Raw genomic sequence first — 26,090 nt, forward strand, 5'->3', positions numbered from 1 at the left:
TACTGAGTAGCGGGTTTTGGACAGGGATTGTACATGAGTGATGCGGGGTGGATATTTTTGCTTGTATTTGTCGCTTGGTTGAGTCTATATGTTGAATTGCAATGTAATTTTATAAGGAATATGTGTATGTCTGGCTCAGATCATTAATAATGAAATTTACTTGAATTGCGACTCTTTCTGTCTCTCACCGTCTCTCCCTCTTATTCTGGTCAATGGTTGTAGGTTTTTCTTCTTCCATTTATTTACATTAAGGCACCCAACTTTAAATTAGGGCACCCAACTTTACATTGGAGTACCCAACTTTAGATTGGAGTACTCAACTTTACATTGGAGTACCCAACTTCACACTACATCCCACTACCACTATTCCAAAGCTTCTAGGTTGTAGAGACAAAAACGTCAAGTTCAACAGTGAATGTCATCCGAAGCAGGTAGGCACTTCTAAACAGAATAAATTATCGGTCCCAAAATTCTCAATAAGCTCTTAATGACAATGAGTTCTCTCTCTCTCTCTCTCTCTCTCTCTCTCTCTCTCTCTCTCTCTCTCTCTCTCTCTCTCTCTCTGCCAAGCTTCTAACATGATTTTCTCTCGATCGTTTGGTGCCATTTACGACTTCCCCTTTCGATTACTCAAAGGCGTTTTGGACAAGAGGTGCGCATTTGGGGCTCCACGGCCAACGCAGAAGGCATGTCATTTAAAAGAAAGCGCACATCCCGACAGCCTGATCCAGTTCTAACGGGAGAGTGGTCATAAACAGGAATGCTGTTCTTGGACGAAATGACTAGCCCGATCTTCCCGTTTTTTGGCTTTCCGCTGGTTAACGCTCTTACAGGAAATGCTGATTGGTCGGCTGTAGTAATGTGATGGCTAGATGCGTCCTGTTTTGTTCGCTCCGACTCCCGTGTGTCCAGATTTCACAGAAGCTCTTTATTACTAAGAGACGCTCGTCTCTGCCATGTAAATGCAGGAACACACGGACTGCTTCCACAGTGTAAGGTAGGCTGCGATTAAGTTAGATCATTGCGGGCTTGTTCATATTAATAAACTACTAGTGAAAGAAATTCTTTACAGAGCATGCTGCTGTTCGTTGCAAAGCGAGCCTGCAGCGGTCTACGGTTAGTCTGCATCCTCTATAACCTACAGTATGTGCGCATACGCTCGAAGTTCATTTAACGTGCAGCTGACATCTGTTTTTGCGTACTGTACCACTGTCAACAAGTGGGGAGTGCTTTGCAATAGTTCAACGATGTATTGGCGTTTCTAAGGCGTATGGTTCTGATTTAACGTTAATAATAATAATAATAATAATAATAATAATAATAATAATAAAAACAAGAAGAAGAAGAATTAAAGAAGAATATACGAATAAAAATAATAATTAATAATAATTAATAGAAGAATATTAATAAATCAGGCTGATAAAGTGTTAACCTTTAGTATAAATTCATATTAGTTTCAAAAAACTTTTACTTTTTCTAAATTAGAAATAAGATATGACATTTTGTGTATGCATCCTTTCATACAGTGTTGATTTCACGTCAAAACAGAAGTAAGCAGCATGTGAACAAATGTAACTGGGGTTTGTGATGTAACTGGGGTTTGTGATGTAACTGGGGTTTGTGATGTAACTGGGGTTTGTGATGTAACTGGGGTTTGTGTGGCGCGCTTTTTCTTCATCTCTGAACAGGTTGCTCTGCAGTTGCTCACTGTGCTCCCACGGGACATGAGCTGACACCAGCCTGGCCTGGATTTTGTGCTGTGCTCTGTGCAACACAACTCCTTTGCCCTAATCCAGTGCCCCACCCCCTCACACACACACACACCTGGTGTGGGCAGAGTGGCGGGCAGTGAGGCAGCGGTGCCCGATGGCTCGGCCGAGGGTGGAAGGATGTCGATGGCCCATGGCGGGCTGGTGAGCCTCGGCGTGCTGCTGGTTGCGGTGGGTGTCATCTTGGTCATGGTGTCCCAGATGTACACGGGTGCCGTCGGCACAGCGTTGGGCGTTCTGGGCTTTGGTGTCCTTATCTACTCCTTCTGCAAGACGATGAAGTCTCGGGCCCACATGACCTTCCCGGGACACTTCCTGCTCCACCCACGCACCGGCACCCGCTACACCTACGAGCAGGCCGTTGCTCTGCAGAGGTAAGACATGAGTGGTATGCAGCAGTAACAGACCAAGCTCCCGAAAAGCTGGTTAACCCAAGGACACTAAGCAGAGGGTGTTCATTCAAGGATTAGCTTGTCTGCGTTTACATTCTGGAAGTTTGTTTCATAGCATCTGTTTAGTCATTGTACTCTCTGCTAGAAAGGCAGAGAGGAAAAAAGTCATAAAATGCTCTGATTACCCTGCAGAAGTAGGTCAAGGCTAAAAAAGTCGGGGTGGGGTGATTTTGTAGAGTTTCCTCTGTGGATGACGGAGACAGTGGGTCTCTCCCGTGTGCAAGTCTGCTCCTTGTCTGGTTTAAATTCTGCACAATGTTAAACTCTGCACAAACTTCCTGAGTGGAAGCCAAGATTTCCCAGACACGCCAGCATGCCTTTGTTCCAGAAACCACTGATTTACGATCGCACTGCACTAGAGTAGAACCGTGCAGAAGTTGTAATATGTGTCACATACTTGAGCGTGTGAGGAAAGATAGTGGAGGCAAAAGTTGGAACTATTGTAGCTGTGTTGTTGCCATAACTACTTTTAATCCTGGTTCTTTGTTTTGGCAAGGTGTTACATAGCCTGTAGTAGTACACCGATCAAAGTTGATTTATATAGTGCTTTTTCAACAGCTGTTGTCCAAAACCAGTTTTACAAATGTCCAGTTCCAAGCCCCAACACAGCGAACCAGTGGCAACAGTGGTGAGGAAAAAACCCACTGAGGCTGAGGGGAAGAAACTGCAACAGGAACCAAGACTCAGAAAGGGGAACCCATATTCCTGCTTTTAAAGTCCAGTCTGCTACTGTTACTCTTTCTGGTTGGGCCCTGCTGCAGAGTGTACTTTGTCAGAATGCTATAAAAATACATAATGTGCACTTTATGGAAAAAGGCGGATTATGAGGCACTATGAAGTTCCCCGTCACATAGAAACATGAGTAGCCTCTGTCTCCATGTGTTCCATTTCAGAATGAGAGAGAGAGAGAGAGAGAGAGAGACAGAGAGAGAGAGGGAGGGAGAGAGAGAGAGAGAGAGAGAGACAGAGAGAGAGAGAGAGAGAGAGCGAGCCGGTTGCCAATCAGATTCCTTTGGCTTTGCTGGTGTGTCTTCAAAGCAGTCTCACTGTGGGGCATACTCAAGATACAAGGTCACAGACCTTTGCAGGAGAACACAAGAGACATGGGGCATACCAGAAGTGGGATCCATAGTGACGATACCGTGCTCCTTGCTGCAGATGGCAATGATTGGAAAAACAAACACTCACAGAAACCAGTCCGAGAGATAGAGAAAGAGAGAGAGAAAGAAAGAAAGAGAGAGAGAGAGAGAGAGAGAGAGAGAGAGAGAGAGAGAGAGAGAGAGAGAGGGAGGGAGGGAGAGGGAAAGAGAGCAGGCATGCGAGACGAGGCATGTTTGAGTCCTGCAAATGTACATGCCACAGACAGAGTGCTGGGGGTTTTCTCTCTCTCTCTCTCTCTCTCTCTCTCCCTCTATTTCTCTCTCTCTCTCTCTCGAACTGTGTGTGCATAAGAGGTAAACACTCCAGCTAAAACTCAAGGCTGGATCTTCTGTAGTGGGTCCTGTGTACTTTCAAATCCTTCTGTGCATTCCAGTAGGGTCTGCTCTGCCTCCACTGGAGTTAAAGACAGTACCGTGTCTTGTTTCATAAGCAGAATCTTGGAGAGCACGGCGCTGATGGGAGTGTGTAAAACTAATGAATGCTTTCATGTGGTGCTGTATGCAGCTGCTAGAGTCTAAGACAAAAAATGTGAGTCTTGTGCACAGTTCTGCAAAAATGCCATAGCAAGATGGCCTGAGAGAGAATTCCTAAAGACTGTGGGGGGCCATTGGTCAGTGTTTTACATTTGAGCTAAAATATGAACTTCAAACAGGTTTAGATTTAGGTTCTTTAGTTTAGTTTTTTTTTTTTTTTACAGTTTTGCTTCTCTCCTGAAAACTCCTTGTTTTGGAAATGGAATGATTGGCTCTGCTGGCTTTGCAGTTGTGCTAGTGCTGTACCACCTTGATCACCAGAGGGACCATGTCAACACCTCTTTATCGTCTGCAGGAGGCTGGACAGAATCCGCAGGGCATCGGCGGAAGAAAGGCCGTCCGTGCAGCAGTACCTGCCGGCACAGATCAGCCTCCACAGCCTGCCCGGAAGCCCCCCTCCCTGGGACATGGAGCCCCCGCCATCGTATGAGGCGGTCATGAAGACCACCACGCCCCTCGACCAGCTTTGATCGCTGCTCAGTGCACACGCAGGCTGCTCCACTCTTGTGACTGCAAAGAATCAGGTGCCTGCTACTACTTAGCTAGGTGTCTACTCTAGGCCAAAGGCAAAAGAGGCCAGTTGATACCTGTAAGCATTTACTGTTTGTATTGTTTGCAAACCACCTGACCTAATGAGTACCAACAAGTGTCTACCATGCACCAAATCACTCGTTTATGCTCCGAAATTGTCAGCCCTCTCGGAGTTTGAGGTTAGAGGGGCAAGAGCTTTTGCATCTTCATTGGCTTGCGTTGCTGCTGATCGGAACGCTTTTGGTGATAAAAATTCCAAAATTCCAAGTCATGTCCATGTTTAACATAGCCGCTGTACAAAGAAGTTTGTGGTTTCACTTCTAGCTCGCAAAACTTCTAGTAAGCATGTTTGAAACCACTAGCGTAGTAAATAGTCAAGACAAGAAAGGAGTAATTAGGAATTTGAGGTAGCAAACCATTGTTTTCTCTTTAGTAAACCACTTTAGTAAACCGCTTTAGTTTACTACAGAAATGCTCTTCTTAAAAGGAGATGTTGTGGTGAATAAATGGTAAATTTGCCAAACCTTAAACATATCATTTTCAGCGGATGTTTCTAGTAGAGTATCACATTTGCCCTCTGATTGACGATGAGGGCAGCTCGTAGCTTTAAAGAAAAGTCTTTTGTTTAGAGGTTGAGGCAAACAGATCAGAGTGGCTTGTTTCGTGTGTGAAGGCAGTGAAGTGTATAGTGGGGAACAGGGAGCGGAGCACTGCGAGGTAGTGCATCCGGTTTGGAGCAGGGGGGAATGAAAGCAAAGACCACACCAATCTGAGGAGAGACCTGAGGTGGAGGAGACGTGCGTTTCTACACTGCAAAGTGACCCAAAGCACATGAAAGCTCTCAGGATATGAAACTGAGGAATTCAATTCTAATTATACAATACCCCTTACAGCTCGATCCAAGTCTGCTGTGATTTCTTCACTGTGACTCAATGACAGAACATCTACATTTCTCGCTTCTCTTTGCCCCTCCTGGTCCATCATGGACTTCAAACCATCTGGGAGGTTAGCAAAAGGGTACTCCCATCATTCCACTACAATGCTGTACAAAAATCTTTTTATACGCCACTAAAGAGATGACTAGGCTAGTAGACACAAGACCTTCCTCTACCAGACTGCTAGTCTCCTTGTGTTTTTAATAAGTGTTTGTGTGTTTAAATGCTATTTTGTTGTTGTTGTTGTTTTGAGGGACATGTGCTTTGCGAAACCAGCTGAAAGTATTTGCTCTTATACCTGTGGATTTAGCTGGACTGTGTTTGAAACATTTACATTTAAACACTGGGAGTGCCTTGGGTCATTAGTCAGGTTAATAACTGATACACTTTTAATACCACGGAGCAGCATGTCTTACCTAAGAAGTCATTTGGGACTTTAGTTTTGGGTTTCATGCTACAGGTCTATTTCTCTAAATGACATGGTATTTTCACACTATGTACCTTTCTATATGCTGATGTGCAGTGGCAGTGGACTGCTTAACCTGATGTGTGTTTGTTTTGTGTTATACATGATTTCGTAATGTGTACCACTGTACACAGTATTGATCTTTTTTTCATTTACATTCTGTTTGTCAAGCCACCTTCAAATACTGAAACCAATCAAGCGATCATTTAGTGGCCATGAGACATCTCTTTAGCATTAAAAATTCACAGATACTGGACTATACTATAGAGCAGTAGGAATGACCTGCGTGTAGTTTCATTGACAGATCGTATTCCTACTGGATCTGATAATTAGGCCAAACCACGTTTTAGAATCAAACTGTCCACAAGTACTCACCTGTTTCTTTTGTATTTTACAGTCTCACCTGATTTCCATGTATTAACCATGTGTTCTTAACCATATTGGTTACTGTTTCTATTCAATAAATGTCATACGTACAAGCTTTATTGGACTCATATACACCCCTTTCTTGGTAGCCTGTTCTGGGAAAATGTCAGAATTTGTGATTGTCACTTATGCCATAAATGAAGCTAATGGTATATACTGCAAATTAACATCCACTGAACACTGAATCTGAACCCATCAGATATTTAACACAGCTCTTGACTGTGTTTAATGCTGCTGTCTGGTAGTGACGGTGGTGGTGTGTATATACCTGTTAGTGTTTGAGCACAACTTGCCTTCGCTTGTCATGTTGCACCTCTGTGTAGCAGAGAGATTTAGCAGCATAGCCTATGTAGGGACCAAGGGCAGCCTGAGGCAAGGTCAGCCGGTCAAGCTCCATTAACCCTGCAGAGATCCAGGAAACTCCTCCCACTGGCCCGCCCTGTCATGCGTCAGTCACAGCTGAGTCAACTGCCTGGTTTTCACGGTCACTTCCCTGGGGACGGAACGACAGACGCAGTCCTGGGACCCCCCGGAACGCACCCACACCCGCAGAAAAGGGACCCATGCTGGGCCACATGGCAGAGAATAAACCATACCGCTATGGCCTCATCACTCTGGGGTTGGTGCTCGTTGCGCTGGGCGTCTTTCTGATGGCCGTGGAGGAGCCGCAGGTGTTCATCATGTTCTGCACTATGGGTGCACTGATGGTAGCTGTGGGAGCAGTGTGGAGCGTATGCCAGTGCTATCCAAGGGTGAGGAGGTTGATCTCTGTCCTATAGAATCCACACCACTTGTGCTGAAGGCGGGGCTCTGCTCTGTGGAGCATGTTTCATCTGTAGGTCCTGAATGTGATTCACCGTGTTTGAAAACATCGTTCTGCTGAATCGCTCAGATCGGACATTTTTTCATATTCAGCTAACTGGGTTTGTGGCTTTAGATATGTCAGTGTTGGTGTTAGAGTAGAGTTCGTTCTGCTCTGACACGCTTGACATGGCTCATTACTGACTACCCAACCTTCCACGGCCCAGCCCTGAGATGGGTGTGTCGGTAAGTGTTTGAGAACCATAAAATGTCCATAGCAGGGGAAGTTCAGGTCCAGGACTGAGGAACACTAAAACATGCTATTGACATATATCATATCATATATTTTATTAACATTAGTAGCAGCAGTTCGGGATCAGTAGTCTATCAAGGCAGCATGATTTCTGTCAGTCCTTTCACAACTCGTTGGAAAGATGTGATACCCGTTAGACCTGGCGACCGGTTTAAGGGCGGTGTGATGTTCCTACCGCTGCGTGCTGTGAGGCAGGTCAGTGGGGGATGGAGGTCTTGGGTTTCACACCGCTGATCATTATTAGATGAGGCTTGTTGCTGTGCTGCGCAGGTCACGCTCATACTTGCGGAGGAGGAAGCACAGGGGAGCAGTGGGAAACCGGAGCTGTGTGCAGGAGCGGAAGCTCTCCAGATCAGGTAGGACACAGCAGCACAGGCCAGCGGGACACCCGACATGGCCTCTGAGCAGTGCAGCCCGGCCAGACGAACCCGGCGGTTCACGCCGCGTGTGTGTTTTACCCGTCACTTTACGGCGCTAGTGAGACTGTGGGCTGCGATGTGCGCGTCCCATCTGCTTTCTTTGATCTGATCGAACATTCCATGAGTGTGTGGGGTTGTTTTGGACATGTGATAAGAGATTAGAGAGAATATTTGAGGCTGCATAAAGTCAAAAGCACTCTGCTAAAAATAACCGCCAGGCTGCTCGGCTTGTCCACCTCAGAGAGGAAGGCTCTTGCTCTCTTTGTGTGCGCACACTTGGATAATCTATCGACACTCGTTATCCACCAGCGCTCCACTCAGTCCAGCGCTAACGAGGCTTCACGGCCGGACGATTGAATCTCGCCAGACGGAGAATGAAGTTATGTAGTCTATGATGAGATTATGTTCAAGGGAATATTGATGGGATGGAACTTTAATCCTGTAGCACTAGAGAACACATATAAATAAATACACACACACACACACACACAGAAAAATTATCTGATACCTGAATCAGACTGGGCACATGCTGTCTCTGTATGTTTTGATATGTTTGGGTATTCAGTATTTTATCAAATTCATGATATTCACTATATTTCATCGATGTCTGTAACTATATCAATTTAGTCATTGCACAAAAGTGATAGGCAAGGCAATAGCAGTTTAACCGTTACACAGAAATGACAGTAGTAGCAGACGCTAACACCAAATACTTGCATACTTAGTAATACTTATTTCCTGATATAAATTTCATTCGATTGCTTGTTTGAAAAAGCTTTCCAATTGAACAAGACACGTACTGCTATTAGTGTTTTATACTTCCAAATTTACAACACATTAGTATTCAAACCTTGTCTTCCCCCACCCCCCAAAAATGTAGATTTATTAGATTTATTTGCTTTTAAATCTATTTCTCTGTTCATTCATTTCAGTGACACTTTGACAGAATGCTTCAGGGCACCTCTGGCTAGTTTCAGTGATGATGGAGAGGGGACTGAAGCCTCCTTGCAAACCCAGACAGAGAGCAAAGTTCCTAAGCTCCCAGTCACCGCCCACAGTTCTCCCAGTGTGCACCGGGGCCTTTCAAGCGCCACTCGTCTCGGCGGGACTACTGAGCTGAGCCCCGAGGCTGAGTTGTACTACGGGAAGGTGGATGACTCCTGCTACTTCACCTCAGAGCTGGACAGTGAATGAAGCGCCGAGAGTTTGCTCTCCTTTTAAATCGGTGGCGCCTGTAACTTCTCTGGGTATATATGCGATACGGGCGTAGCAAATACCGAGTGACGCTACCGCACTTCTCCAAATTCAGCGATGTCATAACAGCACACACATGCATCCAAGCTAGTGACCTTTGGTTCATATTTCCATGGAGACACAAGGACAGCAGTGAATGCAGTTAATAAGGGAGAGGAAGTTAAGCAACTCTCTCTCATATATATATATATATATATATATATATATATATATATATATATATATATATATATATATATATATATATATATATATATATATATATACGCACACACACACACACGCGCACGCACACGCACACACACTGCCTGGCCAAAAAAAAAAGATCACACACTAATATTTTGTTGGGCCGCCTTTAGCTTTGATTATGACACACATTCGTTGTGGCATCGTTTCCACAAGCTTCTGCAATGTCACAACATTTATTTCTGGCCAGAGTTGCATTAATTCCCCCCCCCCCCCCCAGGATCTTGTATTGATGATGGGAGATTTGGACCACTGTGCAGTCTTCTCCAGCACATCCCAAAGACTCTCAATGGTGCTCGGCTCTGGACTCTGTGGTGGTCAATCCATGTGTGAAAATAATGTCTCATGCTCCCTGAACCACTCTTTCACAGTTTGAGCCTGATGAATCCTGGCATTGTCATCTTGGAATATGCCCGTGCCATCAGGGAAGAAAAAATCCATTGAGGGAATAACCTGGTCATTCAGTATATTCAGGTAGTCAGCTGACCTCATTCTTTGGGCACATAACATTGCTGAACCTAGACCTGACCAACTGCAGCAACCAGAGATCATAGCACTTCCCCCACAGGCTTGTACGGTAGGCACTAGGCATGATGGATGCATCATTTCAGCCGCCTCTCTTCTTACCTTGATGCACCCATCACTCTGGAACAGAGTAAATTTTGACTCATCAGACCACATGACCCTCTTCCATTGTACCAGAGTCCAATCTTTATGCTCCCTAGCAGATTGAAGTCATTTTTGCCAGTTAGCCTCACTGACGAGTGGTTTTCCTAAGGCTACGCAGCTGTTTAGTCCCAATCCCTTGAGTTCCCTTCACACTGTGCGTGTGGAAACGCTCTTACTTTCACTATTAAACATATCCCTGAGTTCTACTGTTGTTTTTCTATGATTTGATTTCACCATAAGTTTAAGTGATCGCCGATCACGATCATTCAAGATTTTTTTCCGACCACATTCCTTCCTCGAAGATATTTCACCACTATCCTTCCACTTTTTAATAATGCGTTGGACAGTTCTTAACCCGATTTTAATAGCTGTTTTAGATGTTTTCTCTGCTTGATGCATGCCAATAATTTAACCCTTCTGAAACAGATTAACACCTTTTCCATGACCACAGGATGTGTCTTTCGACACGGTTGTTTAACAAATGAGAAGCTGCTCACTGCATCAGTTAGGGTTAAATAACTTGTTGGCAGCTGAAACATAATCACCCATGCAGTAATTATCCAATGGGAGGCTCTTACCTATTTGCTTAGTTAAATCCAGGTGGTGACCTTTTTTTTTGGCCAGGCAGTGAATATATGAGAGATTGAGAGCGAGATTATTCAGATACAGATCTTTAATTCATCTTATGAATGACTCTTTGTTTTGTCAGCTGTTGCCAACGCATTTTCTTACTCAGCAAAAACATAATCAGGAAAGCCAACAATACCGACCTGTTGAATTACAAAAGCTTAAGATAATTAAAAGGGTTAAAATAAATAACATTTGTCTCTAAAATGCAGGCCCCACTTACAGATATGTGTATTTGCTGTTATGAAATGGGGAAGTTGGTGTTCAGGTTTTGTTTTTTTTTACTTCTATAGACTATTATAGACTAGACTACTGGAGCTGGTGGTTTATAAGGTGAACTCACACAATGTAATCAATCACACAATTTACTTTGAGTCACTGCTAATGATCAGACAATGGTTGTTACCCCTGGCAACCCGTCCACTGCTGAACGGACAACTGCTCGGTGAAATCTAATCATTCAGATGTGGGGGGGGGGGGTTGTTAAGGCTCCTTTTTTTCACATGCACATCACCAATAGCTGCGTTTGTACTGAACACTAGGTTTTTGTTTTTATTTCTGATTTTTAAGTCTTACTGAAATAACTGCAACTGAAATTTCCCAGGATATGTTCCTTTAGGGGTTAGGGGACACTTTTCTGTATTTCATCGCTAAATAAAATGGTGTACATTCAGTTCAACTTAAAGTGCTACTAAGCTATGATGCAAAAAAAACCAACCTAATCAAAACAACACAAAACAACTAAAAAACCTCTTCAGGAGAGGCTCACGGTAAGCCTTATAAACAATAATAATTTTCCTTTTGCTGTTTAAACATACCATGAAGTACTCTTATCGGGCCGCTAGGGAGCAGTATTAGAGCAAATCTGTAACTGATCGCGTGCGATTCCAGACAGAGGCGCGCTCATGGCAAGCATTTTCACTTGTCGCTCGAAATAATAACAGAATTATTAAATTCGCTAAATCACTGTGGCCAGCAGTCAGTGCACGTTATTCAAACTAAGACAGTTTACTTCACGATGCGTGGAAAAATTATAAATATTGAATCACCGTATCTTAAAGGGACAATGGTTGCTTGTAGAATTACAAATTATTCAGATTTGTATTTCATTCCAAACCAGCCACATCAAATACAAAACTTTACTCTAACCGACGTCTCAAATTTGATAAGGATAAACACAGCTACAGTAGAATTGCGAATTACACGTTTCCTAGACCTAGGGCAGTGTGCTAATTCTATAATTAACTTCTGCTTGGTGCGTTTTCACCGCGCTGAGGAACGCTTAGGTCCCCAGAGCGCAGAGAAACTCGACTCCTTATCCAAGCTATTTATGCAAGGACCGATCGTGCGATACAAATGCGGTGGCGTGAGCTCTTACAACGTCACCAGTCCCCGCCTTGGAGGATAGAGCTTACTCAAACCTAAGAGTCCTAAATCAATCTTCCCAGATACATTGACAGGAACATGCAACAGAAAAGTTCTCAGTCAAGAGGTGTTCTGTACGACAAGACTGTCCCACTGAACAAATCTGAGAAACATTTGATAAACAGTGCACATTTACTTCTTATTGCATCACGTGCTTGTTCAAGTCAAAACAAAGCGAGATTTTTTTTGGGGGGGTGGTGTGTGTGGGTGTGTGTGTGTGTGTGGAAAATGAGGCTCTTCGTTGGATTGTATCAGTTAAGCAGTTTGCTCTACCTCGTGGCACTTGCTGGCTGTGAGGAAGACTACACTGAAGATGAAGAGATGATTTTGTCCTTGATTCGCCAGGTTGACTCCCGACCGGTGCTTGAGTCCGGATCCTCCGCTCAGTTTCTCAGGTGCACCAAGGTAAGACAAGACTTCAAGCTGTACCGCACTGACTGGGAGACAGAAAACAAACACACACACACACACACACACACTCACACACTCACACTCTTTTTTTATATATATATATATATCGATGTGATGTGTCCAGCTCACTGGGAAACTATGCATTCATCCTTCCGTGCAGGACGCATGGCGCATTCCAGGCCAGTACATTGTAGTGGTGCGGAATGGCACGCGCGACAACCAGGTGGAGCGCACCGCGCGCAGACTTCGCGTAAACGCCGCGAGGCGCGGCTACCTGATCTCCATACTGCGCACTTACTCCGGAGCCTTCCACGGGTTCCTGGTTCAAATGAGTAGCGACGTCCTCCATATGGTAACACACCGTCCTTCACATTATTCCTTGGATATCGTAACTGCACTTTAAGTAGCAAAATGAACGAATCCTCCGGTAATAAAATTAGCTGAAGTTTCAGTAATAGTCTAATGCGGACTAACTCACGCAGGCGGTGAAGCTGCCTCATGTTGAGTACATTGAGGAAGACTCGTCCATTTTTGCCCAAGGCTCACCGTGGAACTTGGAGCGCATCGTCCAAACTAAGACTGGAAAATACAAACCACCGAGTAAGTGTGACACACACTCACACACACACACACACACACACACACACACACAGACAGAGAGGGGGGGGTCGTTTCCTAGTGTTGCCTAGTCTTAAATACTGCACCTGACTTGCTTTCGTGCATTTTTAGATGATGGATCAGAAGTAGGAGTTTACATCATGGACACCACCATTCAGGCGAATCATCGTGAGCTCGCACAGAGGGTGATGGTGACGGACTTCAACAGCGTGCCAGAGGAGGACGGCGTCAGAGTTCACAGGCAGGTCAGAGTGGAACATCATCGTCACCATCATCATCATCGTCACTTTCACACATCATCGTCACACCATCATCACTTGTATTCTTATAGCGCCTTTCCCGTGCTCAAGGACGCTTTACAAGCCAAACCAAATGTAACAGAAAGTGCACATTTAGTAACAAAAAGACATTGCAAGTAAAACGTTCAAGCAGACGAGGTACACTGAAAGCAGTGAGATGTAAATGCTTTAACAGTGGAGGCGTCCCGTATAGACCTGGGAGGAGAGTATCGCATAATCTATGAGCAGGTACACATAGAGGTCAAATGCATCTTCACTGTGGATCAATCTATTCACAACGAAATTCGTTTACTAAATCATCAGTAATCAATTCTTTTCTTAGTTCATGTTAATAAATATTGTCTTTTATTTACATCGTAGTATTGCCGTTTCGAATTAGGAACAGCAGGTGGCAATATTAAGTAGCGCAGTTTGACATGGTCTTAGTTATATCAGGACAACGCACAAGGTTCTCTCTCTCTCTCTCTCTCTCTCTCTCTCTCTCTCTATATATATATATATATATATATATATATATATATATATATATATATATATATATATATGTATACACACACACACACACACACACACGCGCGCGCGCACATGCAATAATATATGTACAGTAAAAACCTGTAGTTATTGTGTTATTGTGGACCTGGTCAAGCACCAGAGATATTGCTACATGAGAATTTGACAAGATTAGCATCTATATGTCTGTTCATCCATTTTTCCATCCCTCCTTTCTGTTTGTGTGCCAGGCCAGTCAGTGTGACAGTCATGGCACCCACACAGCTGGGGTGGTGAGCGGGCGAGACTCAGGCGTGGCACCAGGTGCCAGTGTGAATAGTGTGCGGGTCCTGAACTGCCAGGGCAAGGGCACAGTGTCTGGAGCGCTGGCAGGTATGCACAAACAAACAAAGATGCTGAACATAACAAATGCATTAGGCTTTAAAAAAGTCATCCCAAAATATAGGAGAGAGCCAGTTTTGGAAAGGTGTGATTAATGTAAGTATATAATAATATAAATTGATATACCAATAGTTTTTCTTCTCGTTTTATTTGAATTTCAGCTGACTGAGACAAGTACGCTGTCCGTTTTCGCAGGTCTGGAGTATATCCGTGCATCTCTGCAAGTGCAGCCCATCAGCCCTGTGATTGTACTACTGCCATTCGCGGGGGGGTTCAGTCGCACCCTCAACGCTGCCTGCCGTGAGATGGTACGGTCTGGCGCTGTTCTGATAGCTGCAGCTGGCAACTACCAGGATGATGCCTGCCTTTACTCACCAGCATCAGAACCCGAGGTAGCACTCCGAGTCCAGACAAGCACCTTCCCAAGCAGACACACGCACATCACACACTAAATATATTGGAAGAGGTTCTTTATTTCTTTATGTCTTCTGCATTGTATTGATTAATTAACATTTAAAACTTTGATGCATTTGCTTTCATGATGAAATGTTCGCATGTAATAATTAGTGCCCAAATTCGGACCTTTACATGACGATAGATAATTGTGAATCTCTATTACGCTACCTGGTCCCCCGTTATCGCGCCCTGGCTCATGGCCCGTAGGTGATAACCGTGGGTGCCTCCAACGCAGCCGACCAGCCGCTGACTGTCGGCACCATGGGCACCAATGTGGGCCGCTGCGTGGACCTTTTCGCCCCAGGCGATGACATCGTCAGCGCCTCGGGCGACTGCCCGACCTGCTTCACCGCTAAGAGTGGCACCTCACAGGCTGCCGCTCACGTTGCCGGTCAGCACGCCGGTCAGCACAGCTAAAAATAATCCCAGTGAATGAACAGGCCGCCGTTAGGCTAACGGCGTGCTCTGGCATGTGTGAGCGCAGGTATAGCTGCAGTGCTGTTGAAGGAAAACCCCACTGCCAGGTCCGTGGAGGTGCTCCACCTGCTCCGTCACCATGCCGCGCAGCAGGTCATGAACCCCGAGGCCCTGCCCCTGGAGCACCGCCTCACCACACCCAACATGGTGGCTGTCGTGTTCAAGTCACCCTCTGCCCGTGCAGGTCAGATTTCACACAAACTGTCAACATGGTGCCACAATATGGATGCTTGTGCATTCCTAAAGCTAGCAAGTTTGTGTTTATGTTCCCAAACTATGCTGGTTGCCTTTCTTAGAGATATTGTGTGGCCTGGGGGTGTATGTGTTCTCCAGGTGAGGCGCTCCTGTGTCGTTCCGTTTGGTCCAAGAGGTCAGGGGTTATGAGCTTTGACACAGCAGCGGCTCACTGTCTCCATGGTGAGGAGATGTTCAGCTGCTCCAGCTACTCGCCGGATGGAGTCTGGGCTGGAGAGAGAATAGAGGTGAGAGAGAGAGTGAGAGGGAGAGAAAACACCAAACTGCATCTTAAATCTATCCCATATATATAATATTCATTTGTGCATGTGTATGACCTCAAGGATGCTTTACATATCAGCTTTTACAAACACTCACACACCTGATGAGACATTCATATAAAGAATTCTGTAGAATGAATCGTAGCGAGGTAGACTGTCTCTCTATCACACGGAACACACTATCACTAAGAACTTGCGTTCTTTACGATTCTTAATTCTAAGAGTCTTAATCCAGAAGTGATTATGCATGTTTGGTTTAGCGTGATCCTAGTAATCCAGGAGGTGACTTCACATGAACAGCAGGCAGAAATATGCGACGAGTCCAGGAGAACCCGACGATTACGTTATGCTGGCAGGAGCAGCTATGGTAGTGCTGCTTTGGCGGCCTCACTGAGAAGGAACAGACTGTGACGAGCCAGCGCGCCTGATTTCAGAGCACAGCTGGCCATCACGAAGCATGTCCAACTCAAACACACACACTTAAACGGCGGGGTGTGGGCTGGGTAGTGTGGTTCCATGTCCTAAAACAGAACACACACACAACAACAACAACCACCCTGCAGGTGTCTCTACTACAAAGCACGCTGTAACAACAGCACACACGTATCAGAGAGACAGACGCTTTGGAGGGCAGATACTCAAGCTGTAGATCAGAGATTCCAAGGCTAAAATTAATCTCGGACATCACAGTCGATGAGAGGTAAATTAACTGAATGTCCTGTAAATGAATTTCAGGACAGAATGGCAGTTTTCTTGAAAAAGATCTAGTCATTTATGAAAACTAATTCTGTACTCTAAAGTCTATATTAGCCTTGATTAGGCTGTTGTGTGTATGCAATTTGTAATGCTTCTGAGAAATTCTAAGGGGTCTTCACAGGTCAGAGATTACAAATGTCCAGGAACCTTTTCTTCACGGTTTGAGTGAACAGTAGACACGTTAGATTACACTCTGGTCTTGGTGTGTTTTCAGGGGAGAGATGACCAGAAGGAGTGTGTGGCCCATAATGGCGTTGGGGGGCAGGGTGTGTATGCTGTGGCCCGCTGTTGCATGGACGACCGGGTGCAGTGCCAGTCCTTTGCCAGCGCCCACATGGGCACGGAGGCCAAGTGCCCATCCCCTCAGCATCAGCTCACGGGTAAGAACTGCGGCTGGGCTCCTAGCGCGCGCAGACAGCTCCCTCGGGCTGGAGAAGTGAGCAGAAGCGTTACGTGCTTGGCTGCACGTGTTTTGGGAGCGGGATCAATAGCGTCCTGCATTAGCAGTCTGAACGCGCGTGTTATCGGTGTTGCGCTTGCGTTTCTATCGTCGACTCGGGGAACAAATAAGAAGACAGTCCACACCAAAGGCTGAATCGAAGCTTGAGCTGTAGCTGTCTCTCTCTGGGTGTGCACGCACTCACACGCTGCGTAACAGATGTCATTTCTCACCGCAGGCTGCTGCTCTTACTTTGGCTCCGGAGGCGTGGCTGACGCTACCCGGCCTCTCCATGGCAACAGTAAGGCGTGTCCTGCCAGAGCAGGTGCAACATCACACGCTTCCTGTTGCCAAATCACCTCCAGTCTGGAGTGCCGGGGGAATGAGTACCAAGCCTCTGGCTTTATGGAGCAGGCTAGTTCCCAAAATAAAATATTTAAACAGAACATTGTTTTACCAGCAAGTAAACAGACAAGTATGATGCAAACTGGTTAGACTCGAGAGAAACGATACGCATTTAAATAGTATTAATACAATATGCAAGTGCAAGAAGCGTATTATTACGTCAGTGTTTCTATGACAATGACCCGAGCCCTGTTCCCTCCCTCTTTCTCAGGTGGAAGTGTCGTGCGAGGACTCCTGGACGCTGACGGGGTGCAGTGGTGCGTCGCAGGGTTCCGCTCCTCACGGCGCGTACGCCCGAGGCAACACCTGTATCGTTCGGCCGTCCAGGGGAGAGAGAGGGGTAGCCGCGGTCGCCATCTGCTGCAGGTACCCCCCTCCGCAGCAGAGCTCCAGCGAGCCCGGCCAGGAGCCAGGCAGGCAGTAGAGTGCCACTCCCCACGGGCTGTTTATCCACCAGCTGTCCACACCGCAGGCCCTGGGATCAGTGGCCGCTCCGGTCCATCCATGGGGGAAGGGGCTGTATGTGGAATTATTCTTACGGCCCACTATGCCGTACCGGCTTGCTTTCGGAAGGAAATGGAACGGGGAATAGTTAGTGAGAAGTTAGAGGGAAGGATTCAGGCTCTTGGGTTGAAACGTGACATGACATTTCTCATGATTTTCTGGCATTTTCTAGGCGACTACTGGGGACGGTAAAGTTCGACAAAGGGAAGAGTTTTCGAACAGATGTGAGGTTTTATATACAGGGAGAGCAGAACCAAACATTTGGAGGAGTGTTTTCTGCCAGTTGGGTAATAAAAGTGTGGCGTTGGAATGAATAAATGCTTGGTGTACTATTTCAGTTAACCATTAACTTGAAAGTCACTCCATGATGCATCCTACAAGCATCTGTAAATGTAAACCTACTGTCTTTCGCTTGTGCTGTACTCAAGGCGAGTCTTTTCCGTTTCATTTCTGTGCTTTAATAGTAAATGTTTTTGAGAAAGCATATTTGTGTAAAAATGTTATTGGTTATTTTAGCATGCACTGAATGCATTCTTGCTCCTTTTGTAAATGTATGGATGCTTTGATGGAGTTTTTGTTTTTTTTTTTTTTAAAGAATAAAAGTTCTTAAACACATTTCTTCTGTCTGTTTTTACCAAGACATGCGTCATGCAGAACAGAGACACAAGCCACACAATTTATAAAAGCTTGTGCATTCCAGTTTTATTCATTTTTATATCAAATAGTTCCCATAATCAAACTGCCTTACAAATTAAAATGTGGTTTTAACATGCATTTCTTTAACTGGGGCTGTGTGGAGGCTCTCAGCAGAGGAGCACGACAGACTTACTAACTACTAAATCCCTCTACGTGACTTCAGCCCCAGCCAAACACACACACCATTTAAAAACGCTTGAAGGGGCTCGCGGAGAGCAGACGTCAACTTCTAGACCATCCTGCCTCTCCTCCTCAGCTGGAGGTTATGTCAAGCATCCCTGTTTAGGTTCCGTCTTCCCCTGTAGAAAAAAAGTTCTTCAGCGACGACACCCATGTGTCAAGCTGCGCCTCTGCGCCGACACGCGCTTCTTCCTTTGCGTGACGGACGGACGCAGGAGGGCGTGGTGAGGTTTTCGAGTGCCTCGGCTGAAGACGCAGGCCTTGCGAACGCTGCCTTCCCAAAGCCCCGTCTCGCTGTTATACATAGAACTGGAGCCCAAGGGCTGCACACCTGGCGTTAAAGGACACAGCAACGTGGATCTCAGCAAGGAATCATCCTGTGAAGCACTCCACTCCCCACCCCACATCTTCAGCTGCGGAACACGTAACTACAGTGGGCGTTCGCATGTTTTGATTGTTGAGAAGAGCGAGAGGCTAAAACAGCAAAGTGGGAACAAACACCCCATAGTTTTTTTTGTGGCTACTCTAGTCCATGAACAACTTTACAAAAAAACAAAAAAAACAAAACAAACAAAAAAAAAACCCAAAACTGATCAATTTCAAGCTCTCACACTTACATTCATTGACATACATGCATAAGCCATAAAAAGCACAGTAACCATGATGCATTAGCACAGACTGGGGAGATCCGGCGACACTGAGGTAAATGAGTGTTTCTCCTCGATATTTAGAGGCAAGTGCTATGGAACTTTCACAAGACCCACTGCCTTGCTTGGTACTCAGCTGAAACCTTTCCAACGGCTGAACACATGGAACCACCATGGTGCCTGCATCCAACAGACTCCTGTAACGCTCCTCTCTGAAGAGCGCGAGCAATAGCGCAACGCAGCGGTGAGATAGGTCCTTTTGTAAACATTGTGTGAAAGGAGCTAAACGCTCTAGACTAAATACAAAACGAGAGAGAGAGAGAGAGAGAGTGTGAGTGTCTTCCTGCCTCTTCTGTGCTGAGAGCTGGATTCTGTTCTGGCTCACTGAGGGAGACCGGGGGGAGAGAGCGAGAGCGAGAGCGAGAGCGAGAGAGAGAGAGAGAGAGAGAGAGAGAGAGAGAGAGAGAGAGAGAGAGAGAGAGAGAGAGAGAGAGAGAGAGAGAGAGAGAGAGAGAGAGAGAGAGATGGGGGAGACTGAGAAATATGGCCAAGAGTCAGCATCCCAGCCAGCAAAATGGGTCAGGGGTCAAAACAAGCACCATGTCGCCCTTGGCACAAGTTCCTGCACCCACACTCCTCCCTTTGGCACTTAATAAGCGCAGCAGTGCCATCAGTGTGCGTGTGTGTGTGTGAGTGCACACGCGCGTACATCTGTTTGGTGAACACTATAAGCGGATGACGCGGTGCGTGTGGAGAGGGGCTTGACAGGTCCAGGCTGAAGAGCGTCACCTCTGCGGCTAGTCTGCTCGCTCCCTCCCCCGGGCCTCCACGCCACACTGTGCACACGCGTGCAGTAAGGCAGACAAAACAAGTGCAATACAAGCAAATCATAAACACATCCGTTGGCAAAATAAACCCTGAACAAGCATCAACGTTAAAGCTCAAAGCGACGCACGAGGTTGGTCGTGTGATATGACTACTTCCTGTCCTATTACATCACAGCTATATATCTATAGATATATCTATATCTAGATCTATATATAGACATATCTATATATATATCAAATGATGGGGTGAATGGTGGTGTTGAACAGACGCAGACATCTGCTCTGACTGCACTGTCTGCATACGTCCAGCGAAGCTACAGAGTCCAGCCAGAGATCTACAACTCGGAGACAGTGCGAGTCAGAACCAGGCCGGAAGGGGGGGGAAGGCGGCACAGAAAGATAAAACTCCGCCCCGACAAGCAGAGGTCTGCTGGTGGCTTCTGGACAGCATCCTTCTGGAAGGATGACCCTGACCACTTCACTTTGCCCTGGCTGGACTACACAGCACTCCCTTCACTTATATGAACAAGCTCCATATGCTCAAGGACGTCCTGCGGTACAGCTGATACCATGGGAGCCACGGCAATCGCCACGGATCGCCTCTCACTCTTCCCGGCAGTGCTGAAACCAACGAATGAACGGGAGAGAGAGCCACGCAGCAAGGCTCACGACCAATCAAACGCCTTGGATTCAGGGGACCCCGCGTAACGTCACAGCTCTCCGAAAACATGAATTCACGTATAAAGTGCATTTAAAAAAATACCAGCGAGAGAGAGAGAGAGAGAGAGAGAGAGAGAGACAGAGAGAGAGAGAGAGAGAGAGACAGAGAGAGAGAGAGAGAGAGAGAGAGACAGAGACAGAGAGAGAGAGAGAGAGACAGAGAGAGAGAGAGAGAGAGAGAGAGAGAGAGAGAAAGGCTCGTTAAGTAGCCAAGGCTTACAAGTTCCTCAGAGCTGATTATGAGGCACCTCAAACAAAAAATGCAAGAGGAGAGGAAAAAAAAAGAAAGAATAGGATTCTTAAAAATATTATTTTACATTTGAAGTTACATCTATGGAACACAGCTTTAAGTTTTCATGAACAGCATCTCTTATTACATTGGCAAATATCCACAAAACGGCGTTTTTCTCCCTTTTTCTTTCTTTCTTTTTTGTTTGAACATTTTTTAAAACCCCCACACCCCTTCCTCGGCACCATGAATTCGGAGCGTCACGTGACGGCCGAACGGAAGCAAAAACGTTCGCCTCCACGATCCACTGAGCTCCTTTGGCATGGCAGCGCTCAGACACGTGACGATATCCAGCAAGAGCTGAGCTCTGGTCTTCCGCAGCTTCACCTCTGCCCACGTCACCATAAATAACGTTTCCAACTGCACCGTTACCGGGGCAACCTACAGGGAAATGTTCTGATTGGGTGGGTTGCTGCTTCTTATTTCCTGGCAGGAGACTGCTTGCCAAAGACGTCAAACGCAGTCTTTCAACTGGCTGCTTGGAGCCACAATGTCTCTCCATTGGAGGGAAATTTGTTTTCTACATTTCTCCTTGTGTAAAAAAAAAAAAACTGCCCCGAGTATTGATGCGGCGTTAGGGGTCAACATCCTCTAAATCACTTTTAGAGTCACCCAGCATCATAGGAGACTCGGAGCCCTGAAGAAAACACAAAAGAAGGAGGCCATTATAATCCATAGCTTTAATTACCAAACAGAGAGCTGAGCATGCACACGTGGCCTCGTCCTTGTGTAGCGTACAGAAGGCTGAGTACTCTTGTTATGAAAAGGTAAGTCAGGTGTGGAGGAGCACCTGTCGGAGGCTGCGGTCTGAGTTGTCATTGGCTGGGCTGCCATCAGATCCGTTACTGCTCCCTGACTGCTCCTTCTCATTCAGCAGGGCTGTGGCATAGGCTAATGTGTCCTACACACACACACACACACACACACACACACACACACACACGTTACGCAGGCAGTATCAAAGGCTGCTGCTAGTTCTGGCGATGGCCATTAAAACGCAGGGCCTGAACAGGCCGTGGTGAGCGTCACCTTCAGGCTGAGGCGAGGAGAGGCTGCATACCTGCGCCGAGATGGTGCGCTGGAACGTCTTCGCTGTAGAGGTCTCGTTGGACACGTTGCTCTGAGGCGTCCAGTAATGCTCGGACATCTGGGGGAGCAGAAATCACGCACCAGTAAAACCACCTCAAAGTCCTACAGCCACATGCTATAGCCTGAGCAGACGCGAGAGCGTAAGGACGCTCGTCTTGCCTTCTTCTGTAGCCACTGCACTGCCCAGCTCCAGTGTCCTGACAGCTCTTTGAAGTAGTCTTTAGCTGGAGAGCACCTGGCCAACACAGACACACCGAGAGCTCCTGTTAACCCGCTGCTCCACAAACGGCCCTGCCTCCCCACTGACCGCTGGACAAGCCTTTCTGTTAACCCCGCCCCTCCACAAACGCTGGACCCGCCTTTCTGCACACGGAGGAGGTGTGAGAGGGGGAACTCACTTCTGAGCCAAGGTGACCAGGAACTTAACGCACTGATAGCAGCGACTACTGTCCACATTGTTGCTCTGGTGCATCAAAGCTGGAGAGAGAGAGAGCGAGAGAGCGAGAGAGCGAGAGAGAGAGAAGGAATGAATATATGTCTCTGTTACACTGAAACATCTCCCACATGACGTCACGATTTCTGCTGGTGACGTGACATTTTGGAGCTGGGCCTCTCTGTGTCCTGCGGTGGAAGGGGAAGAGAAACCTACCCAGAAGTCCCTTCTCAGACTCAAATGCATATTTCAGTCTCTGGGACTGCAGGGGGTCCTCTACCATCTGAAGAATCAAAATAAAAATAAAACAAAAACAAAATAAAACAACAGTATTTAGTAGTTGGTTTTGGCTCCCATATTTGGTCTACTTGCTCTGGTAATGTAAATAATGCTGATGTAACTAAAATGTACTTTAAAGCCAGTGGTCATAATGTCAGGAGCTTGGCAGAAAGCAGAGCTTTGAAGCTGAACCTGGTGTGCAGATCTGCTCAACACCACTCACCAGAATCTCCAGAAGCATCTGGAAGATGTTCTTGAGCTCGTGAGGAGGAGCCATCTCCAGCTGATTCTAGATTAAAAAAAAAAAACCACACACACTGTTGCTATGAAGGATGCAGAAAACCGACGAAGAAACAGAAGCTGTGAGTGGGACGTGTATTTTTCAGGACACAGAAGTGTATTATGGGTAAGGGACGGGCAGGCCTAACCTTCAGCAGATGCAGCACGGCGAGAGAGAAAGGCTCATTACAGAAACTGCAGTAGGTCACCATCTCTATGAGGAAGGGCAGAGGCCCAGAGAGCTCACGCATGGCAAACATCACCTGCAATAGAAAACAAGCAGAATCTGACTGGTGGCTACGCCCACATTCCAGGACTTCACAGTGTTTCTGAGGGAAGTGTGTGAGTGTGTGTGTGTGTGTGTGTGTGTGTGTGTGTGTTTGTTTACCTCCATCAGGTAAGGCTGTCCTTCAGGTTGAAAGAGCAGTGTGTTGATGTCTGGGTGCAGTGGCAGGAGAGAGGAGGATGAAGGCACAAGGCCAGAGGAACGGAGTTTGAAGGCACCGAGAACTGCAGTGCCACAGGAGAACAAGCCACAGTCAGTACCCCCCGGGCCACAGTCAGTACCGCCCGGGCCACAGTCAGTACTGCCCACACTCACCCTCTGTCCTCTGAGATGTGAGGTCTGTGTGCAACACCATCAGAGCCAGTGTGTTGTGCAGGTGCAGGAACTCTCGGGCCTGAGCAGAACTCCAGCGCCGGTTCTGAAGACAAAACAAAAACAAAAACAACGACCGAGTTACACGAGTCCCAAGTGAAACATGCAAACAGAGCTGCAAATCTGCTCAACAAGCATAAGTTTCCAGCATGCCCTAAACAAAACCGATCAGGCTTTGATCTGACGTGCGGAACGGTCCTACCTGATTGTTCTGTCGATTGGGCCCTAACAGGAAGACGAGCATCCGACGATAAGCAGAATGTTTCAGCAACAACTGGCATGGCCCGACTCCCTGAAAGTGACACACACACACACACACACACACACACACACACACACACACACACACACACACACACACTGCCATAGTGCGTCACATACAAAAGTTTCAGAGACTTCAGAACCCTCCTTGTATTTTTCATCCGCTTTTCCTCCCTCCCTCTCTCCGTCTTTCTCTCACCCTCTGGGTGAAGTTGCTGAAGAGGCTGAAGTACTGCGAGCAGTTCTTGCAGTTCTCCGGCACGTCCTTGTCCAGCAGAGAGAGCAGCATGTCCAGGAGGCTGTCCAGCCCGGGGGCCTGGAAGCACAGCGCACTCTCCAGTGTCTTCTCCAGGATAGAGGCCACCACCACGCGCACCTCCCGCACACTGCACTCCAGCAGACAGTTCCTACAGGCGGACAGACACGGAGATGGAGGAGAGACATGGAGAAAGGCACACGGAGAAAGAGACAGACAGTGATGAGCGCAGAGAGACTGCAAAAGAACATGACCTCTGCCGAAGGAAGCGACTCTTGGTCCACGTAAACGACACGCGCACTATTTGTAACGACACAGAGACCGCATGTTGTGTGGAATCTGGTGGGAACTGTCAGGACCAACTGGTGTAGGCACGCGCACAGACACACATGCCCACAAATACCTACTCTTGAGCGGAAAATCAGCTCTGTATCTTGGATCGGTGGCGAGTGTTGTGGTAGTTGGGACGCCAGTGTTTCAGTGCAGGCAGAGAGAGACGCGTGTGCTAAAGCTCTCGGCGCGGTAAACCATTCCAGCACATTCTCTGGCCTGGACAAAGCCATGGTGTGATATGAGGGCAAGCCCACTTTCTGACTCCAACCAGCCAATCCTCAAGGAGTAGACAACATGCCCACTTCTTTACCACACACACACACACACACACACACACACACACACACACACACACACACCCAGGATATGTCCATCACTTCACGTGCATGCCACCAGGGGTTTGCATTCCATGGCCAAGACCGAGTGCACACGATCTCCCAACCAATCAGACTGCAAAAAAAAAAAAGCTATTTTGTGTTGAGACCTCAGCAGGCCTGCAGGCTGTGGTGGAGGCTACAGACTTCACTACAGAGTGCACGATTCTCCTTGGGTGTTCTGGGAACATGCACGGCTTTATTTTGAGTAGGTACCCTTTAAAGCTTATGCAGCGATATAGGTCACTTTATAGGTCATGATGGGAATTTGTCTTGTGGGACGTGTGTGCGGGAGCCAGCATGTGTTTGCATGTCCAAATTCACCTGATGATTTCTCTGCCCTCGGGACCCACCAGGTACTGAACCATCCACTGACACGCCTCGCTGCTCTTAGACAGCAACATCTCCACTGTCGCGATCCACTCCTCCGTGTCCACTCTACGGGGAGAAGGAGAGAGAGGCTGAAGGTCATGGCCTGTTCTTTCACGCCGATGTTCCTTCGCTCTGCTGGGGTCAAGCAGGCTCGCCCACCTGAGCTTCTTTTTGGTGCGCAGGTAGGTGTGGAAGAGGAACTGGGCCGCCAGCTCCAGGCTGGTCTTGGCCATAGCTTGGTAGGACGGGTGCTTCAGCTTTGTCTGCGCGTGGTGGACAAATAACTGCGCTCAGTGCTCTTAAGCATTAATTCAAGTGTCAACGGTGTGTGAGCAGAGATAGATGGGGGAGTCTCACCGCATTGACGGAGGCCAGCGACAGCGTGAAGTTGAAGTAATCGCTGTTGTACACGTCTCTGTTTTTCATGAACTTCAGGTTCTCGTCCCGCACCATCTACACGACAAACCCAACACAAACAGAGGTCAGACCCTTCTGATGTACGTCATGCACAAACTTGCAGCTCTAGAGCCAGACAAGAGCCCCCGGAAGTTAACACAAGGCTGCCCCTCTGGTCATGATGAATCTGATGATGATGATTA

At 46.9% G+C, this 26,090-nt stretch overlaps 4 protein-coding genes across 8 annotated transcripts in view; 3 read left to right on the top strand and 1 right to left on the bottom strand.

Moving 5' to 3' along the window:
- The first annotated feature begins 635 nt into the window (after positions 1-635).
- On the top strand, positions 636-6,332 carry si:dkeyp-51f12.3 (uncharacterized protein LOC107988041 homolog). Its single transcript, XM_035523954.1, has 3 exons — positions 636-997; positions 1,689-2,143; positions 4,211-6,332. Exons 2-3 carry the CDS (start codon positions 1,890-1,892, stop codon positions 4,383-4,385), a joined length of 429 nt encoding a protein of 142 aa, XP_035379847.1. The 5' UTR covers positions 636-997; positions 1,689-1,889; the 3' UTR covers positions 4,386-6,332.
- Positions 6,333-6,777: 445 nt separating this feature from the next.
- Positions 6,778-9,261, top strand: bsnd (barttin CLCNK type accessory subunit beta). Of its 2 annotated transcripts, none has more exons than XM_027027918.2 (3): positions 6,778-7,025; positions 7,658-7,743; positions 8,739-9,261. In XM_027027918.2, exons 1-3 carry the CDS (start codon positions 6,837-6,839, stop codon positions 8,998-9,000), a joined length of 537 nt encoding a protein of 178 aa, XP_026883719.2. In that variant the 5' UTR covers positions 6,778-6,836; the 3' UTR covers positions 9,001-9,261. The 2 variants fall into 2 exon arrangements, with proteins under 2 accessions (XP_026883719.2, XP_035380531.1); XM_035524638.1 differs by lacking the exon at positions 6,778-7,025 and adding an exon at positions 7,416-7,582.
- Positions 9,262-12,065: 2,804 nt separating this feature from the next.
- pcsk9 (proprotein convertase subtilisin/kexin type 9) lies at positions 12,066-18,413 on the top strand. The gene is made up of 12 exons (XM_027027915.2): positions 12,066-12,432; positions 12,599-12,790; positions 12,921-13,038; positions 13,168-13,301; positions 14,096-14,237; positions 14,442-14,638; positions 14,910-15,093; positions 15,187-15,363; positions 15,513-15,661; positions 16,665-16,830; positions 17,128-17,303; positions 17,506-18,413. Exons 1-12 carry the CDS (start codon positions 12,067-12,069, stop codon positions 17,716-17,718), a joined length of 2,214 nt encoding a protein of 737 aa, XP_026883716.2. The 5' UTR covers position 12,066; the 3' UTR covers positions 17,719-18,413.
- Positions 18,414-21,159: 2,746 nt separating this feature from the next.
- The window catches only part of usp24 (ubiquitin specific peptidase 24), a 36,154-nt gene continuing 31,223 nt past the window's right edge, over positions 21,160-26,090 (bottom strand). For all 4 annotated transcript variants that reach the window (XM_027027906.2, XM_035524057.1, XM_035524056.1 and 1 more), the window contains 15 exons: positions 25,849-25,944; positions 25,651-25,754; positions 25,444-25,557; positions 24,356-24,563; positions 24,098-24,187; positions 23,839-23,941; positions 23,626-23,747; positions 23,387-23,500; positions 23,182-23,247; positions 22,896-22,962; positions 22,645-22,723; positions 22,406-22,481; positions 22,218-22,304; positions 21,948-22,058; positions 21,160-21,794 (listed from right to left, as the gene is read on the bottom strand). In XM_027027906.2, coding sequence (XP_026883707.2) covers positions 21,732-21,794; positions 21,948-22,058; positions 22,218-22,304; positions 22,406-22,481; positions 22,645-22,723; positions 22,896-22,962; positions 23,182-23,247; positions 23,387-23,500; positions 23,626-23,747; positions 23,839-23,941; positions 24,098-24,187; positions 24,356-24,563; positions 25,444-25,557; positions 25,651-25,754; positions 25,849-25,944 — 1,500 coding nt within the window. In that variant the 3' untranslated portion in view covers positions 21,160-21,731. The remainder of the gene's footprint in view (positions 21,795-21,947; positions 22,059-22,217; positions 22,305-22,405; positions 22,482-22,644; positions 22,724-22,895; positions 22,963-23,181; positions 23,248-23,386; positions 23,501-23,625; positions 23,748-23,838; positions 23,942-24,097; positions 24,188-24,355; positions 24,564-25,443; positions 25,558-25,650; positions 25,755-25,848; positions 25,945-26,090) is intronic.

Source organism: Electrophorus electricus, chromosome 3 (genome assembly GCF_013358815.1).
Source record: "Electrophorus electricus isolate fEleEle1 chromosome 3, fEleEle1.pri, whole genome shotgun sequence".
NCBI lineage: Eukaryota > Metazoa > Chordata > Actinopteri > Gymnotiformes > Gymnotidae > Electrophorus > Electrophorus electricus.

Bases quoted from the DNA above. Each gene is read 5' to 3' on its own strand.
- si:dkeyp-51f12.3 (XM_035523954.1), top strand. From the start codon at position 1,890: ATGTCGATGGCCCATGGCGGGCTGGTGAGCCTCGGCGTGCTGCTGGTT. The intron at 2,144-4,210 runs GTAAGACATGAG...TATCGTCTGCAG, and splicing joins CAGGCCGTTGCTCTGCAGAG to GAGGCTGGACAGAATCCGCA.
- bsnd (XM_027027918.2), top strand. From the start codon at position 6,837: ATGCTGGGCCACATGGCAGAGAATAAACCATACCGCTATGGCCTCATC. The intron at 7,026-7,657 runs GTGAGGAGGTTG...TGTGCTGCGCAG, and splicing joins TATGCCAGTGCTATCCAAGG to GTCACGCTCATACTTGCGGA. The intron at 7,744-8,738 runs GTAGGACACAGC...CATTCATTTCAG, and splicing joins GCGGAAGCTCTCCAGATCAG to TGACACTTTGACAGAATGCT.
- pcsk9 (XM_027027915.2), top strand. From the start codon at position 12,067: ATGCAACAGAAAAGTTCTCAGTCAAGAGGTGTTCTGTACGACAAGACT. The intron at 14,238-14,441 runs GTATGCACAAAC...CCGTTTTCGCAG, and splicing joins AGTGTCTGGAGCGCTGGCAG to GTCTGGAGTATATCCGTGCA. The intron at 15,094-15,186 runs GTCAGCACGCCG...GTGTGAGCGCAG, and splicing joins GGCTGCCGCTCACGTTGCCG to GTATAGCTGCAGTGCTGTTG.